The sequence below is a fragment of the Schistosoma haematobium genome, chromosome 2 (assembly GCF_000699445.3).
Source record: "Schistosoma haematobium chromosome 2, whole genome shotgun sequence".
Lineage (NCBI taxonomy): Eukaryota > Metazoa > Platyhelminthes > Trematoda > Strigeidida > Schistosomatidae > Schistosoma > Schistosoma haematobium.
The window spans coordinates 39,502,708-39,523,229 of record NC_067197.1 but is presented as its reverse complement, the minus strand read 5'-3'; the positions used below and the strand labels follow the sequence as shown (position 1 = coordinate 39,523,229).

The 20,522-nt window shown below is 34.9% G+C and overlaps 1 protein-coding gene across 1 annotated transcript in view; it reads right to left on the bottom strand.

Annotated features, from left to right (window-relative positions):
* Positions 1–5,001: 5,001 nt before the first annotated feature.
* AK5_1 (Adenylate kinase isoenzyme 5) overlaps positions 5,002–20,522 on the bottom strand; it is a 36,440-nt gene continuing 20,919 nt past the window's right edge. The window contains exons 14-19 of the mRNA XM_051215170.1: positions 19,989–20,004; positions 18,525–18,665; positions 12,755–12,814; positions 10,412–10,662; positions 8,308–8,448; positions 5,002–5,477 (exon numbers count right to left, since the gene is read on the bottom strand). Coding sequence (XP_051068361.1) covers positions 5,418–5,477; positions 8,308–8,448; positions 10,412–10,662; positions 12,755–12,814; positions 18,525–18,665; positions 19,989–20,004 — 669 coding nt within the window. The 3' untranslated portion in view covers positions 5,002–5,417. The remainder of the gene's footprint in view (positions 5,478–8,307; positions 8,449–10,411; positions 10,663–12,754; positions 12,815–18,524; positions 18,666–19,988; positions 20,005–20,522) is intronic.

Sequence of the window (20,522 nt, the reverse complement as noted above, 5' to 3'; positions counted from 1 at the left end):
ACTTAATCATGTCCCATAGATCGGAAGTTTCATAACATGTTGTTTCGAGCCAATTATATCTACCAAGTCGTCTGAAATTAATTCGAAACAGGAGTAGACGGTAGATTGTTTCTTGTGAAAGTCCTGATATTCAGACATTTGCGTGTTCGAGGAATAATATATGAACCAGTGTCTTATGGTCCTAACAGGTCGTCTAGATTTTATGTTATATGAGTAGATTGAACGCAAAGGACTTGCCTTTCCTGATGTTATTTTATCCAGTGCATTCCTTCGTTTGCACTTTTACCAGTTTTTCCATTACTTTCAACAGTACTGAGGGCAGTGGGGCTGGTCTGTAGCAGGCTTGATCTTTTCTGTCTATCCCTTTGACAACTACACAGCATCTTCGGTTCGAGTGTGATATATTCTATTATTCGTTTATTTACCAAGCAAGCTACATCTCAGATCTCGTAAGGCATAGACTTATTCAGTTTATGGATCGTAACTTCTATTTTTAAAAATTGCAAAATGATTCTCCGTAAGGTATATGTTCTCCCTCCACTAGGATACTTTATGAACACTTTTAGTTGCATGTGCTTCCTGGACCGACAGAAGATTGAAATGTGATTTCTACACGACTTCTTACGCTTTATTTCATTTATACAGATAAACTCGAAGCTAAGAAACTGGATTCCCAAAGGCACAGACGAATTATGCCGAATGTTACCTTTTATTTCATTATTGTATATAATGAATTTAAAACACAGCGTAGTACCATAAAATTTGCCAAAAACAGTAGTATTAACAGTTGGAATGGGAAATTCGGATCAAAGATATTGGGTAAATTAGGTCGGTCGAAGTCATCGCCCTTTGCTACACTCTACGCGAGCCTCTCTAATAGACAATCAAAAAGCATCTGATCAAGTCAAACGCTTAGTAGGTTCATATTTTATGTAAACTGCTCGATCGATCAGTTGGGAGTTTCCAAAATGCTCGATGCAACTTAGTGCGGTCAAGCTACATGTAACGATGGGCCACCCAACACACAACCTTGTGAATAAATAACCGATTATCACCTTCGAATATCATACGTCAAATGGAAATTTGGAATAAATTTGCGCTCGCGAAACGAAAGAAAAGCAATCGACTTTCATATCCGTATGAAGTTGATTTCTACGTTCTTGAACGACGGCATATTTGAAGTGCTTGTGGTCTGTTGTTTGAGTACGGACTAGCATGATTTTAAGGTTCTCGTATGTTCACGTACTCTTGTATTTTCAGGCCGTGGTACTTGACTGCAAGTTTCCAGTTCCTTAGAACAAAAAGATAAACTGCCAAAATATTTTTACGCTGACGGACTCGCAAATAGAGTGTGCTTTATTAGCTACGATCAACTAGCATTACGTAAATAATTTCTAGAAGTTGTTTATATGAATTCTGCTCACAAAACCATCAAAAAGACGTGAGAATACTGTCTACCGACATGTTTCACTAAAGATGGCGAATGTCGACGTTCGTACTGTTAGTTATTTCTACAACTAACCAACCAAATCGTTGCTTAAACGCTCATCACGACAACTGGCCTGATGTGTCTGTAGACTATCCCTGTTACATGTGATCTACCAGTTGGAAGACAGTATTATCCCGTAGCATATCTGTAGGAGAAATTAACTCACACAAATTTTCGATCAGTAACTTTACAGAAATTCATAATTCGAGTTCTGTTAAGTGTTTACGGTGAATCGTAAAACTGACCGAATTCCTGAATTGTCTTCCCACAATTCAGAAACTTGTACTGATGACCAGTTTGGAGCAAACATCTACCGAGCGGATCCGCTGTTATAGTTAAAATTAGTTAAAGCACGCTAAGCTCAGACAGAAGGAGAAATTGAGTTGGGAAAGTCACGTTTAGGGCGAAGAGAAAATCAGAGTCGAGTTGTGGCTGACAAGATGGTGTCGTACGAGTCTACATCTGTCTCATATAAAGTCGGTCATCCTCATGAGATGGACTCGAAATCAATTATATCTAAAGCTTTGAACCTACTAAAAAGATAGATCATAAGGTTTGACGATTATTATAGTTTCATCCAAAATTTCGAAAACTGTTTCAATGAATGTGTAAGAAGTCGATCTACGTTGAACTGTTGTGATGGTGAAGCCAGGGCTACTATTACTGATTGTGCATTTCTCGAACCAGAAGACTATGGTAAGGCGTTAGATCTTCTTGAGGAATCATCCGATCAGAAACACATAACAACCCATGAATTTATTGATAAGATGCTAAAACTCTCTGGTATTAAGGGGACTACTCCATATAATTTCTGAAGACTATCTCGTGAAGTTCAGATTTTTGAGCTAACGCTCAAACGGACGAGCGATCTATCCGATCTGTATATTACAAAGACTGTCGTGAATAACCGCTTTTTACGAACATTTCCATTATAATTCTTAACAGTATTGACAAACATGAACGGTTATTGTCACTGTCTGATAGTGCTAACTGAATAATAACTTCGAAAAGATTTTCTAAACAACATCTTTTCCAAACCAGATAACCAGCTTTAGTTGAGTTTGTTAATGTACTTTACAGAAAAATACTCTTTAAAATGAATGAAATTACAAAAACTTGCAAGTTAAAGCACGCTCAAGTCCAACCTTAGTGCATAGTTTATCACTTTTAAATGATTAGAAAATATCCATATTAACTCGCGTGACGAATAACATTTGACGTTTGTTAAGTTGCCAAAGGTGATACTGAACATACGTGGGAACTCGCTTAACAACGACAATAAAATTATTCCATATTTGGTTGGCTTGAAAGAAAAGAATAAAGCTGATGTAAAAATCTCAAAAATGAAGTATTTTAAAATAGACTACAATTGCTTACCATAATATGCTAACAGAGAGTATTCGAATTATTGTGCTAATTAGGATTCCCTAAGTAATGTAATTTGAGGTAGGTAGAACTGGGTAATCACAAATAAACACATTGTATTTGGAATTCGTAATCAGCACTCAATCAAGTAAAAAGGTATTGTTAGTTCGCACAAATACCACACATAACGTATGAGCTGACATTATTTGAAATGCGCGGAAGTCAAAATATGGCGAATTTTCATCATTGAGATGAGAAATATTGATTCAGTAATGCAAACAATTTCATATTACACGCGCACGAAAACAGCAGAAATCACTTTTCCACCGTGCCTATGCAATAGCTGAGAAGTGTAATCAACCCATTTTTCTCTCGCTTATGTACACATTTCCTAGTAGCCATTTTGTATTAAAAACGGGGATTCATTTCTAGAATAACGTATTTACAATGGATATGCAACTATTTTATTTCGGTCCTGAAATGCCAATGAGATCTCAATGCCTTTGACAGAGACAGCCTTCATATTGACAAGTGCAAACGAAATAGCTGTTTAATTCTGGTGATCAAGTGATAGAATGTAATCCTAACGATCACCAGGTTACTTGCTTAAGCGCGACCTTTAAACCATAGTAAAATTTTATCCAGTCGTTACCACTGTATTCCACATGATGAACATTTGCACGAATTGTCTTTTTCGTATCTAAACAACCCGATCTCCCGATTTTGGGGAAGCCGCTATAGTAAACTTAGAGGAAATGGCACTAAAACCCCAAAATTTCACCAAAGTTCCCCTTTAACCTTGGTCAAGGTCATTTGACTTTGGGGATTTCCTCAAATGTTGGTGAAGGTCACTTGACTTCGGGAGTTTCTCCAAACTTCGGAGCTCGAGAAAAATACTAGTAAAGTTAATTTGTCATTAGTTATTCTACGGATGAAATATAGATAATCACGGTGAAAGTCAATGGTAGGTGAATATTGGTATAATAAAAACCTGTTGTTGGAATTTGAAGCGAGAAATAAATCCCTCAAACTAAATAGTATTCGATATTGTCACTGACCTCATTAGTTGTAATGGACACGCTTCTAACAGGTGTTAGGTCAAGCATCCATGCGGGTTCACATTTAGTTATGTCGTTTCGTGCATCTTTCACAATAGATAATCAGCTTAGATCACATACTTCTCAACGCATCGATAGAAGATAGGATATCACAGAGCCCAAAACACTGCAGCATGTTCCATGCTATGATCATTATATGTGGTGGATGATTGTCCATAAATGTCAGGCTTTGTCCGACAGCTTAGGGCATATATGTTATGTCATGTTATCAAATGCAGAACAAAAAACAGGATGAAAAAGGCAATTCGTCTACGCAACTTATTGATTTAGTTATTAGAAGCACAAAAATTAAACGTTAAGTTTTTAAAGAGAATACCGAAGGCTAAGTTTGGTTCACACGTGGTGACCTAGCACTCAGTTAGGGAAAACCAAGTTGTTGTTTAGTGTAAAATTACAGAGTACTTTCTTAAAATATGAGAACCATACATAAGTACATGATTTGCACATCTTCTATCCGTTGTCCTTTACATGCTTTTTGATTCTTCGAATTCTGTTTTTAGTACAATAATTTTCTGTTCTTCTTAATTGAATCTTCTCAATATTCTGCTGACATGCATTCCACTTTCGACTCGTGTTATATACTACTTATATCTATCAACATAAGAAGAATACACCACAAACATATATGTTCGTTTATATAATTGAAAACATTACATTCTGAACATCAACTTCAATTTAAAAAAGGTATAAGAACTATGTTTTACGATTAACAACGAAATTCAGTTTAATTCAAATAATGTTTCATACTGTTTTCATGCAAGCTAGGATTTGATGTGGAAAAGACACAATACTGATTGATTTCCTCATTTAATCATATATTTCGAACGAAATAACAATTCATTTGGTCTCCTATCGTGGAAAATGAACATCGTCAAAGATATATGATGTTAGTTTTACTATTCAGATTATTTCATATCGTATAAATTGTTTGATCCGGTAATAGATGTGACCAATTATTGAATCACATAAACTTAAGTCCCACCTTTGTTTAATTCATAGTATTAAGTGTCTAAAATAAAAGAGAATAGAATCTTTTTTTGGACAAACAAATTTAATTTAGATGAAATACACCTAAAATTAAGAAAGAATATTGAAAAAGAAACGAACAAAACAGAGCAGACGACACTATTTCTGGTAAAATATTATTTTAATGGTTAGAATGTAGTTCATACTAGTTGTAGTTTTACAAAATATATACCCCCCCCTCATGAGGGTGACAGATTTACATATATATATATATCTTTCAATTAATTAATGTGAAACGAATAAACTGGTTATCTTCTAAAAAATAAAGTACAACAAATTATCTTTCCTTAAGAAGTAAATACATTCTATAAGGATAATTTGTTTAAAGCTGTAAAGATGAAACTTCCAACATTCAAAACATTGAATATTGAAGAGATCAAAAAAAAGAACAATAAGAAACTTTTAGTGAAGATTACAGGCTATGTAAACAAATTATGTAATTGATAAGCAATTTCATCTTCATTCTGTGAACAAGGTATCTATAAAATTTTGAATTAAAACAACAAAAAAAAGCGTTAATTACATATATTGCAGTAGTTGAAAAAAGTAAACAAAGGAAAAGACAAAGCTTTACAGAATGTGTATTAACTTAGAAAGCTTTTGTCATTAAGTTGACTTGTTTTGAATTTATACATTAAAGTTGAACTTTTGTTAGAAATTTATTGAAAAGCAAAAAGCATAGGGTATCTGTTTTATCTAAACATACAAACAGTGTTTATATATAACTTTAACAAGTGCAAAACTCAGAATTTTTGAGTTGATCTGTTAATGTTGTTATTACAACTTTTATGATTGTGATGTTACATACTTCACTATTATCGTAACACTTGTAATTTAATAAAGTTTATACTTATTTTTATTAAATACTATACTATTAAAAGTATCAAATGTACCATTCTGTTACATGCTTCAGTGTTCCTACTCACAAAGTTTCTTCTTCTGTCTTCTTAATCGTGTGAACTTATCACTGTTAAAAGTATTGTTGTGTACTATATATCATTGTATCTGCTAGCTGTCGACTATTGAGGACGGTATATCGCCAAAATTCATATTTATAATTTTATCATATCGATTAATTTATCGATTAAATATTTGAATGCCTGTCGATTGATGAACCTAATTAGTCATGTTTAAAAACATTTTACTATGACAATATCGATTATATATATATTTGTATATATACGTTTTAGATTGTGTTTGAGTGCTTGCTCGTTCGTTTTCTGGCAGTTAGGAGAATATATTTTCTATACCAAGCCTTGACTTCTCCTTCTGGATAGCGGGGCTGGGACGCATCAATAGCTAGATTACTGGTCTTTGGTCACTGAGTCTTGTTCTCGTTCGCAGATTAAGTGAACTCATGAAGCTTCAAACCTAACATAGACCTAATTTTTCATTAAATCTATCACTCATTCATTTATATTGAGGCTTCATACTATATGAATAATAACGTTGACCATATTCACCGTTCTACATAGAATGAAAATAATGTATCAATAACACGAATCAACAATTTGATAGCTTGATAATGAACCTAGAGTAAAGTCCCATTTTATTTAAGGAAATATATATTTATGTATAAGTGGATGTGTATACTGTACTTACGCTCTAATTATGATAAAAGTATAAATGGCATAAAAGTTTATATATATATATATTTGAAGATCCAAAAGGACTGATACTTCAATTATCAATTGATTCTAGTTACTATGGTAACTTTAATAAATAAACAAAACATTTGTTTGAATATAATTATTTATTCCAAAAAAAAGCAAACATGAAACATGTCACACCCATGAAAGTCAAATAAATTACAGTCTATATATATATATAAAACTGAATTTTAATTATAAGAAAAAGTTCGAAAAACCGATTTTATAGTAAACAAATTATATTGAGGGCGGAGGTAGTATTCAATACTAAAAATAGTAAAATTTAATTAAATCGTTGAAAAAAAAAAAGACTAACCGATTATGTCGAAACAAAATGATACATATCATCAGTATTATGTTGTCTATATCCTTGATAATACCATTGAATGTAAGTATATTTTATATGATCGCAACAGTGTAAATAAGGTGTGTAATACATGAAACTTGTCTAAGCACAGATTATTTAATTTGAATAGAGAATTCTCTTACTATTGTTGATATATATTCAGTTACAATAATTAGATTTGTATAGACAAAAAGAGTTATTGATGTAGTATCCATTTAGTTAATTATCTAGGATTTAATACATGGAGTTGAGGCTTGATGTTTAGAGAACTTCACGTTCCGGCAATACATTAGTGGTTCGAATCCTAATTGCTATATCCCGACAAAGAGCAAATGAATGATGACTGCTAGGAATTATTTATGGACTATTACTACATGTATTCCTAATGGACAACTATTAAGTAACTATATTATATGTGTATTCATATTTCTTTTATTATAAGCTCCATTTGACCTATTGGCTAGTGGAATACGATTTACCATTCTTAATTTATTCCCAACTTTTCCGTTACGGTACCTTACACTGACAGCCATTTTTGGCTAGATCATGTATAATAATTATTTTTACATTTTATGGTGTTATGAAGTCTAGTCTGCTAGTATATAAACTGAGTATGTCTTAAATATACGATTCATACAGTGGACTCAATGGGCACGGCTAAGCAAGGAGCTACTACATCGAGGACCATTAAGAATTCATAGTTGACTCATGGTTGACATGTCATTGGTTTAACACACGAACAGGGTAATTTAAGTCAGTGTTCTGATTGGCGATTATGTCACGTGATAATTCACAGGACCATCAGTTATAGCTCTACTTCACTTACTTTTGTGCAGTTAAATAGAATTTATAGTTCTCGCACGAGAATTTATGGTTTATTGGCGTGTACACTTACTTCTACTAAACAAATGTGTTACTCAACGAACTTAAATATGTAGATATGAATGATGAAATGTTCATTATGTATATACAATTAGGCAAGTTAAATTGTTCGAAATATACAGTGAAATAAAAGATTACTATAACATTAACTACAAAATTTGAACAAAACATGAAATTATGATAAAATCACTCATCAAAAATAAATAACCAGGCACAAGTGTGTAGTTATCTTACTTTACAAAGACATTACCACATCAGAAGTTTAGGTATGAAAAGTACAGCTGAACTACGGATGATTTAAACTACGTTTTAGTTGTGTCAAGTTAATGTTAAGATTTTAATCAGCCGCAAACTCATCATGGTTAAAGAAACTTCCATGAAATGAAAATAAAATTTTTAAAAAATAAGAAAACGCGACAAAAATCAGCTTACACGATATAATTTTTTTGTAGATTCTAGAAATTCAATTAAACTTTCCTCAACTTTATTCTTATGACATTGTAAATTATCTCCGGAATGGTCATGTTCAGAGAACTTATCTTCTAATAAAACGACCAGTTTACAATTTGAAAACTTTGAAAAAAATCGGTTTTGAAAAACAAAAAGAAACATTTTTTTAGTTTACAACGGATTACTTTCGAATAATAACATCGGTAATAATAATATTAGTAATAGTAGTACAAAAACACTCGGTTATTATCGTTACTTACAGTAAACTACTGACTACTGTAATCCATAAGTTGTGTAGTTAAAGTAGCAAACACCAACTTATATATATATTCCTAGAAGTAGGTATTCACTCAGTATTTAATCTTTTCACACATGTGACCAAACAATAATATAAATATCGTATAGGGTTGTGGAGATTGTTGAGTTTAGATTGAGATCATAAACCGATCAATGTTAGACCACCATTGGAAACTTTAAAACATTGAACGACCGTTTCGTCCTAGTATGGGACTTCTCTGAAGTGTGCATGTATATAGTTGATCAGTAGTAGAAGTCAAACAAACTCAAAGTAACAGCATGACTGGAATATTTAGGTTGTATAAGAATTATATAGACTCATAAAAATAGCATCACAGAGAAGTCGTTATCAAGTTGTATAATTATATAATTAACCAAATTCTGAAACTATATCGGAATGAAGATCAAAAATATACTACAAGAATGCATGCATAGTACTTAATAATTTATTCGAAATCATTTCATTCGTTGGTAGGTACTATCAGAAACTTTTCTAAAAGTCGATTGAAATTTACAGTTAAACTAAAATTTCTACAATAATATGACATGAATGACAGCACAATATTTAGCATTGATTCACTAATTCATCAGTCGGTTTTTCATTTTAACTTAGTACTATGCACCTACTGATCTGAACATTATTCACTCGGTAGTCTCAACTAAAATAACATTTGGTTCTACAGCTTCCTACTCATTATTTCCGACTAGATAACAACAGAATAAACAGTATTAGGCTATGGATTTACTTTGTCGGTTACAGTATAACTTCTTGAGCAGACTTAAGTCAGTAATATGAACTATAGAAATAATATAGTAACAACAATAATAAGAAAGGTAAAGAAATCAAATCATACCTTAGGAAAAAAAGAATAACTATAATTAATGACACACTGGCCCCCCAAATGCCCTAGTACGGCCGAGAGTGGGGAGAGTCCGCCCTCCCTCTCGAAATGCTCTCACATGGCCACGCGTGTATAGCCTCTGATAGGGAAGTCCTACTCACTGCCTTCTCGTGGCGGGGGTGTTGTTTACGAAATTGAGAGGACGAAAAGTGAATGTCCGGCGCTTTAACCGGATTCCAAACCAATGGTGCACATGGGCTCCAGTATCCTGCGGGAACAAATAGCGTATGAATCAATTGTTGGTCACCGGCTACCATGGAACTGTATCTCCTTACGATGCTCCACTGCCTTGTGGGTCAGACCTTCAGGTCAAAGGCTCGAGGAATGCCCCCCTAAGAAGACCACCTGCTTCGGTTTGGGCACCCGGGCAGTATCACAGCCCTCACACATATCAAATGAGATTTGTGTGGCGCATATGTAGTTGGTGCCTCCTTGTACCAATATCTATGTGTTAAAATAAATAAATAAACTGGAACTGAAGATCTAGAGAAAGATAAACAGTGAACAGATCTGCTCCATTATGACAGATCGTGAAGCATATCACCTATCATCTTCAACCGTTAATGGTAGTTATCTCAAGAACTTCAATTAAGTAGTTTGCATCTATTATTATGGCTTGAACCAACAGTTAATGCTATCATAGATTAATTCTGTTTTGGTTTTTCCGCCAGTAGTTTTCTTACAGCTTACTCCTACATCAACTAACACCGGTGAATATTTTAATTTTCTAATTTGTTTTTACTCACATTAACTATTACATCTACTACCATTTCATAAATCAATAAATAAACGTAAGCATCATCATTAAAACATGAAATGCTGTATATAAGTGCGAAAATCTTTAAAAACATCAAAACAACTCAAAATTTCATAACTATGTATTATACTTTCAATGAATCACTATATGCTTCAATTTCTTTCGCTTGAGCTAAACTGTTTGGTATACCATCTATAATATATCCTGCTTTACGTGTTCTACTCATCTCCTCTATAATAATTTGAATTAATTTATCCAAATTGAAAGTATTATCTCCATCGAAATTCACTGGATCTGTTATACTTTTCATTGAAATATAGTTATAATTACATTGTTTTAATATATGTTTACAATACAATCGTCTTATCTCATCACAACTACCTGTAAAGAAAAGAAAATTACATTAGTAATGAATAAAAACAACAAGAAATATGGCAATGGTAAGAAGAAAACTTTTAAGTATACTTATAATTCATTCATTGAAGTTAAACTACTATTTCAGATGATTACAATATATTCAAAACAATCTGTTTGTTTGTAAACTTATTTACTGATGTAATCCTATCTGATCTTTGATAATAGAAATTAATTCAATTGGAAAACAATACCTATCCATGAATATAAAACTATATGGGGAGACAAGCAATGTTCTTATAATTCATTCTTTAAAATTGTTAAGAAAATTGAATTGAAAACGATGTAATTAATAATGATCGCTCTTTAAAGTACAAATCATAATTTTGACCACAAATAAGGTCAAGTCTATAAAATTAGATTATTTTAGTAAAGTGAGATTTCCTCTTTAAATACTGTTTTTATCAAATATGAAAATCATACATCAAATACATGATTTAGACATCTTCTTTCAACTGTCCTTTACATGCTTCATGGTTCTTCTAATTCTGTTATCACTGCAATCTATCTCTGTTCCTCGTCGTGTTCTCTTCAGTTCAACCTTCTAATGGCAGGCATTTTATTTCCGATTGCTGCTACATACTAATAATATCTCTTTGCATAAGTAGCATAAACCACAGTAGTTAGGTAAAATTCTTGTAAATTCAGTAGTGTGTGAAAATAATTACCAGTGATGAATAATAAAGTAATTAAAAATGAAGGTCAACAGAGGGGTCCCAATATTTAGAGATATCAATTAATAAATGAATGAATAATAGGACGTAGTCATAAAATAAATAGATTGCATGACACCTGTTATGTGGTTGGACGTAATTGATAATGAACTCTACTTGACCTAGGTTTTGTGTTCGTTTGGGACCAATGCTGACCCTCCTACTGAGCTTTAAAACCTCGTCACCCAGCTTCACAGTCTGAAACATTATAACCGAGCTATTCACGCTCTACCTGATCTCCAATGGGACTGAGATGTTTACAATTGATTAATCAATGAGTAATGAACAATAAAACGTTTGTCCAATCCACAGTATTTATCAAATTTTATCAATGAAGTTGTAATGGGGTCGCCAGTCTAAGATATTTGGTATCTTGTGTATTGTTTTTGAGATGCAAAATGGTTTGAGGTAGTTGGCAGAAAAATGTCAGCTCAAACAGCTCAGTAGTAACGCCTCACACTAGGAAGATGGACAATATTGGTCAACACTCAGTGAAGAATCAAGTGCATGGTTAACATATATAAAGAGAAATCATAAACTTTCCGAAAAAAGTCAAATATTAGTAACCGCTGTTTAAGAATAAACAGATTATTAGAGTTATTGAACAGCACATATCGAAAAGAAAATAAATATGACCTCTGATAAAAGGGCGAATAAATTCAGACATTTATAATCCATTTTAAGTGTTGGCTACTTTTATAGTTAAGATAGAAAGAGCGGTTTCGCAAATTTGTTATGAGTACTAGTGTCGTGTTTTCTTAAGATATATGCTGATGACTCCGCTTACATGTAAAAGACATATTTGTACGATATGTACCACAAACTTTAGTGGAATTCGGTGAATGATATGAACGTCATTATTCACGTCCAACAAATTCTCGTATCAACCAAGCTAAAGAGTATAAGGCGTTCAGTTAACTTTAACTGTTCTTTACTTAGTCAGGTGGGACGATGTCTAGGAATGCAGTTACGAAATTTTTTAACTGTGTGCTCATCTTGACTGTCTCCACGGAAACACTTGAATCAGTAAATCAACATGGATGAACCGGAAAAGGTATGATCACACCAAAATATGGAGAGTCCGATTGTTAGTTAAGCCTTGATAAATACATGTACTTTCATGACTAAGATTACTGCATAAAGAAAACTACTGTTTGAAGACGACGCATTATTAATAATTATTAATAAAGATAACAATAAATAAGTCAACTTATTAAGAATTCGGAGTATATCATCAAGCTAAAATATGTATTCATCATACTATCAAACGATAAAACATTGTTATCTTTTGCGAAACCAAATCAAAATATAAATTATTCAATAACATATAAATTTGTATAATTTACCGATAACAAAAACAAATTTATATTTGTCCAAATAATCGTTTACAGTTTTCTCCGGACTTCCTATTTTGAAAAGACAAATTAAATAGTTGACAACTGGGTATATATATATATATATATATATATATAACAGCTATCTATAGTTTCCAGGACTTCAATGGTTAACGAAGTAAAGTTAGTTCATGGTGTAAACTATGTAATATATATAATTCATAAAGTACAGGTTTATGTATTTTTATTCTGAGTGACAGTTTAGACGTATGCGTTGAAGACATTATAGAGATGTTGAAAATGAAGTAGGTGAGGCGATTCATCAATTTATGAAGATCAGTATTTAAACTATAAAATCATCGTTTCAAACATGATCCATTAGATGACGAATGAGAATATGACGAAAGGACATAAGTGGCGTATACTTTATTGCTTTAAAACACTAGTAAAAACGATAAGACATGTTTTTCTATTAAATGATAGTATTTTCAAGAATTCCCGAAGACAAACAATGACATTTCAAGATTTACAAAATCACAATAACTAACAGTCAATCATGTTATCCTCCATTAAACATATGAGTGCCTGTTTATGGCTGCTTTTTTCATAGTTGAATACTATCAATCGATGGAAAGTGAAATATATCTCTTTTTATTTTTTTAGTGACATTCTTGTGATGTTTTTATAGAATACACGACTAATTGTTATGACACCCTCAAGGTCGTTGTAGGAGAATGTGACAATAACGCACTGTATTTTGGATAAATAAGTGCAAACGCATACATACAATCTCGTCAAACGTCTTTCGGATGTTATTGATGAAATATGAGTCAATCGACTATAAGTAATGCAAAATATGGCACATATGTGCATCGATTCTACTCGTTGCATTATATCAGCATACTGAAATGAAATTATGATGACAAATATCAAAGTAGTAGAGATAGTAACAGTATAAGTGATGGTAGAAATGATGTCACGTCTTGGATTGGCCTCTTCAATACAATATTACCAATAATCAACGTATCATGATATGAAAGAGAAAAGCAAGAAATATCAGGTCGACTTTGATATTTAACCTGAGGTGTGTTAGTTTGTTACGAAAAATGTTCTGGTTAAAGTACAAGAGGTATTCGTTATCTTAATATGCAGGTCTGTGTTGAAATGACAATTGTATTACTAAAGTACTTCAAAATCTTAAGCTGGCTGAAGTTAGACGCAATGTTTTTAATTCTTACTGTGTCATATCCATTACTTTCGGGGTTTTTTTTACACACTTAAAGAGTGGATGAATAATAAAAAGTGATGCTGTCCAAACAAGCGCAAAATGCACTTATAGGATGGGAATCTCATGGACCAAGGATCATCAAAGCCTCGTTTAAAACAAAGAAAGAGGGCATTTCAATGAACATCATCCAATGCTATGCGCCTACCAATGACTACAATGAAGACGCTAAAGATCAATTCTACAATAGGCTGAAGTCAATAGTCGAGAAGTGCCCAACAAAGGACCTGACCATTCTGATGGGAGATTTCAACGCCAAGGTTGGAACGGACAACACTGGATATGAAGACATCATGGGACGACACGGACTGGGAGAAAGAAACGAAAATGGTGAGAGATTTGCAAATCTATGTGCCTTCAATAAGCTGGTCATAGGCAGCACCATATTCCCACATAAACGCATACACAAAACCACATGGACTTCACCGGATCACTCTACACAAAACCAAATCGACCATATTTGCATCAACAAAACGTTCAGGAGGACTATAGAGGACGTGAGAACCAAGAGAGGAGCTGATATAGCATCAGATCATCACTTGCTGGTCGCCAAGATGAAATTGAAACTCAAGAAGCACTGGACAACGGGGCAGACAATATCACAAAAGTTCAATACGGCCTTTCTTCAGGATACTAACAAACTCAACAAATTCAAGATAGACCTCAGCAATAAGTTCCAGGTCTTTCATGATCTACTCAATGGAGAAGGAACTACTGTGGAGAGCAACTGGAAGGGGATCAAAGAGGCAATCACTTCAACATGTCATGAGGTCCTTTATCACAAGAAGCACCATCACAAGGAATGGATCACTGTTGATACACTGGATAAGATTCTAGAAAGGAGGAACAAGAAGGCAGCGATCAATACCAGCCGAACAAGAGCAGAAAAAGCCAAGGCACAAGCTGAATACACGGAAATAAACAAACAAGTGAAGAGGAGCATCAGAACCGACAAACGTAAATATGTGGAAGATTTAGCAACGACGGCGGAAAAGGCTGCAAGAGAAGGAAACATGAGACAATTGTATGACACGACAAAGAAACTCTCTGGAAATCGCCGCAAACCAGAACGACCAGTGAAAAGCAAGGAAGGCGAGGTAATCATCAACATTGAAGAGCAACAAAACAGGTGGGTAGAACACTTCAAAGAACTCTTGAATCGACCAGCTCCACTGAACCCACCCAACATCGAAGCAGCACCCACGGACCTCCCAATCAATGTTGGCCCACCAACAATTGAAGAAATCAGCATGGCCATCAGACAAATCAAGAGTGGCAAAGCAGCAGGACCGGACAACATCCCAGCAGAGGCACTAAAAGCAGACGTAGCGGCAACTGCAAGGATACTCCACATTCTCTTCAATAAGATTTGGGATGAGGAACAAGTACCAACAGACTGGAAAGAAGGACTACTGATCAAAATACCGAAGAAAGGCGATCTCGGCAAGTGCAATAACTACAGGGGCATCACTCTTCTCTCAATACCGGGAAAAGTCTTCAACAGGGTATTGTTAAACAGGATGAAGGACTGCGTAGACGCCCAACTTCGTGACCAACAGGCAGGATTCCATAAGGATAGATCATGTACAGACCAAATCACAACTCTACGGATCATTGTGGAACAATCAATTGAATGGAATTCATCACTCTACATCAACTTCATTGACTACGAAAAGGCATTTGATAGCGTGGACAGAACAACACTATGGAAACTTCTTCGACACTGCGGCGTGCCTCAGAAGATAGTCAATATCATACAGAGTTCATATGATGGATTAAACTGCAAAATCGTGCATGGAGGACAGTTGACAAAGTCGTTCGAAGTGAAGACTGGTGTTAGGCAAGGTTGCTCACTCTTTCTCTTTCTCATGGTGATCGACTGGATCATGAAGACGTCAACGTCTGAAGGAAAGCACGGGATACAATGGACATCTAAGATGCAGTTGGATGATCTAGACTTCGCAGACGATCTGGCCCTTCTATCCCAAACGCAACAACAGATGCAGGAGAAGACAAACAGTGTGGCAGCAGCCTCAGCAGCAATAGGTCTCAATATACACAAAGGGAAAAGCAGGATTCTCCGATACAACACAGAATGCACCAATCCAATCACAATTGACGGAGACGATTTGGAAGATGTAAAAACCTTTACGTATTTGGGCAGCATCATTGATGAACAGGGTGGATCTGATGCAGATGTGAAGGCGCGGATCGGCAAAACAAGAGCAGCATATTTACAACTGAGGAACATCTGGAACTCAAAGCAACTGTCAACCAACACCAAGGTCAGGATTTTCAATACAAATGTCAAGACAGTTCTACTGTATGGGGCGGAAACCTGGAGAACTACGAAAGCCATCATCCAGAAAATACAGGTGTTTATTAACAGTCGTCCACGAAAAATACTTCAGATCGGTTGGCCGGACAATATTAGCAACAACGTACTGTGGGAGAGAACAAATCAGATCCCAGTGGAGGAAGAAATCAGGAAGAAGCGCTGGAAGTGGATAGGACACACATTGAGGAAAGCACCCAACTGCGTCACAAGACAAGCCCTCACATGGAATCCTGAAGGTCAAAGGAAAAGAGGAAGACCAAAGAACACATTACGCCGAGAAATGGAAATAGACATGAGAAAAATGAACAAGAATTGGAAGGAACTAGAAAAGAAGGCCCAGGATAGAGTGGGTTAGAGAATGCTGGTCAGCGGCCTATGCTCCATTGGGAGTAGCAGGCGTAAGTAAGTAAGTAAGTAATGTGGAGTTTTATTCCTCTTTCTGCTACGAACATTTTCAGTATACTTACTTACACCTGTAACCTCTCATGGAGAAGCATAGAGCGCCACCAGGATTATGCATTGAACTTTGTCCCGGGTAATTCTTTCTAGTTGCTAATCATTCTTCTGATGCCTCCCTCCAAATCCTGACGCAATGTGTAGCACATACCGAAATGTCACAATACACATTAACTGTTAAAATGACGACTTAATTGAAAAGTACACTAATCTACAGTCCTTATTCACTAAATGAACAGCGAAATAAATGAAAAGTTCCAGATCTAACACACGGAATATCTAAAACACTATGAATAACTTTAACCATTAAGTTTGACAGTGATCTCATACTTTTTTTGTTGCTTAATTTCATTTGTTCTTCATTGAACTACATTTTTTTCCAAATTCCAAGTATCCTTTTTCTATTATCATCAATTAATACTGTTATTTTGATTTTACTAAATTTTGTCTACTGAAATTTCCTTTTATTGTGTTGATAGAAAATGTTATAAGTTAAACCAACTTCTATTTGAAACGATTTCTACACTGTTTATGATATTGACTGTTTATTTATTATTTATTTATTTATTTGAACACATAAATATTGGTACAAGGGAGCGCCAACATATATGCGCCACACAAAACAATGAGAATTCGAAGAGAAATAGAAAAAAAAAGAGAACAATAACGAAGAGATTGGTGTAAGGTAGTGTGGTAGTAATGATGGAACGCAAAGGTACAATCGGAAGAAATCTTTCAGGTAAGGGAGACGCAACCACTTTTTATGAAGAAAGTAAAAGAAGGTTACAGCAGGATCGCCACTGGCTTCTATTCTGAGCCATATCTGATAACGTCTCTAGCCACTATGTTGCACCATCTCTCGGACCCCAACCAGGGAGTCGTGAAGGACCAACACAAGCCAGTCCTTTGCAGCTTTCTTTCATACCACGACACCATGTCATGCTCTGACCACCTCTCCGCTTCTTCCAACCAGTCCCAGGGTCGGCAAATAATGCACGACGTGGAATTCTCTGGGACGACATTCGGAGAACATGTCCAAGCCACCGAAGTCGGTGTTTCAAGATGGTGACACCAATTGAATTATCATCTCTGTGCCCGAACACACGATGCCGAACCTCTGCATTACTGACATGGTGTTGCCACTGAATGTCAGCAATCCTTCGGAGACAGCGATGATCGAACACAGAGAGTCGTCTAACGTCCTCAACTCGGAGAGACCAGGTTTCACAAGCGTAGAGCAAAACTGCTCTCACTGACGCGTTGTAGATCCGACCTTTTACAATCAGACTAACATCACGAAAGCGCCAAAGGTGGCCCAGATTGGCATAAGCCGCTCTGGCTTTCACTATACGTGCATTGATCTCATCACTCACACCCCCCACCAGCACTTATGCAGCTACCCAGATACACGAACTTCTCGACTACGTCTATCTGCTCACCATCCAGGGTGAGTACAGGATTGGGATCCTGCCAGTCTTGTAGAAGTACTTTGCACTTCGAAGGTGCAAAGCACATACCATACCTACGGATATTGACTGAATAAGTGACCGATTTATTGAATGACTAGCTAACTGATTAACTACATATTGTGTATCAATACATGTTCAGATATAATAAACAATTATATTCCTGAAGAAAAACAAATGATACATTAAACGTAATGTGTTTTTTATTGTTGTTATAAAAGTTCAGTTCATAATCACCTTCTAAATTATCCAATTTCAATTCAATCTGATCTAATGAATTCTGTTTACATTCAGGTGTAATTATTATTTGACTTGATGGAGAAGAATCATTATCTTTTGTTACGCTATCTTCAAAACTAGTTTCAAGTGACTGATCATCTATTATAAAGAATATAGATAGAATAAAATTATTTTTTTTAGAAAAAACAGCAATTAAAATCAGTAGTTTTGTGAAACATTCTTAAATGAAAATACTAATACACATATCTATTCACCGGTACAGCTCATGTTTATACATTAACAAAGGAAATTAATAAATATCAGAAGAGTTTTTGTGGATATTATAGTCATTTCAATGGTTGAGATCATGAGTCAATTGATGCTCCCAGGTAGTCCAGATTCAATTGATTCATGATCTCAACTATTGAAATTAATTAAAATTGAACTAATGCAAAGCATTTATAAATCAGGTGAATAATCTTGATAATATTAAGTATGTTATGGTAAATTTTACTATCACCAAGCTATTAGATTGATTTTTCTAAATGACAGCATTAACGTTTACCTCAAGTAGAATATTTTGATAAGAACAAAATGTGAATTATAAACTCCACTAACAGTTATTATGTATATCTGTTATTAAACGTAAATTATTCAGAATAACAGACATTTTGAGTAAATTAGTTATGAACCATAACATGTTAGTATTTCTTCAAAATAATTTTAAATGATTTCAAAACTATTGTTTGGTTTGCTTTACATCCTTATGAGCTTGACTTACAGTAGAAAACATTTTGAAATAAACAATATATATTATGACTTATTCCAATTACTTGTTGAGACCTTACCGCCGGAGAAGGATATCGAGGTGTGCATTTTTAGGGTCGACCTTTGCTAACCCCACCCCTTCTTGTGGGAAGGCAGCATCGCTGTCATGCTGGTTGTCTGAAGGAAACACCTTACTGCTGTCACACTGCTGTACAGTCAGCAGTACGACTTTGCCTTCGGACCTAAGGTTTCTTGCTTTTAGTCTTACCGCTCTTCAACCGACCTGTCTGACATGGTAGGACCTTGAGGAACGGTTATTCCAGCCAGTATAGCTCGGCCGCTTCATCACGAAAGGCAAGCCCGACCACCACGTCAAGGCAGCAGCCACGACGGTCGAGTTGAGCTGAATAAAGTTTTTATAATTATACAATCGGTAGTAAACTGAAGGTTTTTAGGTAACTTTCATCTTCTTGAAAACACTTATACATCTTAAATGTTTTCATATTATTCATGAAAATTCTCAATCTTTATATGTTGAACATCTAAGAAAACCATACAATATAAACTTCAGTGTTATTAAAAACAAACAAGTATGAAATATATATAGTCAATCAAATTTATTTTGAATGAAACGTAATTACGTGATCGAATTTCGAAAAATGCGCCAAATAAAAATTACACACATACAAACGTACACACACACAAATGACTTACCATCTATTGTCACACTCTAGACAAACAAAAATAACATTGGAAAATTGAAAGCTTTTTAATTTTATTTTTATAGATTTTATCAACGAAATTGAAAAAAATAATAACGAAGCTAAATTAAGAACGTTTTCATTATCAAATCATTATATACATACAAGTAAAATCCAACTTATTTATTTATCAGTATAGTGGTTGTGGAGATTGTTAAGTTTTTGATTGAGATCATGAACCGATTGATGTAAGACCACCATTGAAAACGTGGAATCACTGGACGGCTGTTTCGTCTCATTGCGGGACTCCTCAGCAGTGCGCATACACGATCCCACTCACGGGATTCCAACCTAGGGCCTTCAGTCTCGCGCGCGAACGCTTAACCTACTGAACCACTGAGCCGGCCGGCATCCAACGGTGTTAATGTCTAACCTCAACCAATCCACGAAATTGCGCGACCATCTTCCAATGTACTGAGGTAGATACCTGTTTCTACCCGACACGGATTAGCTCCACTGGTCCCGGTTTCCCATCAGAACTCCGAGG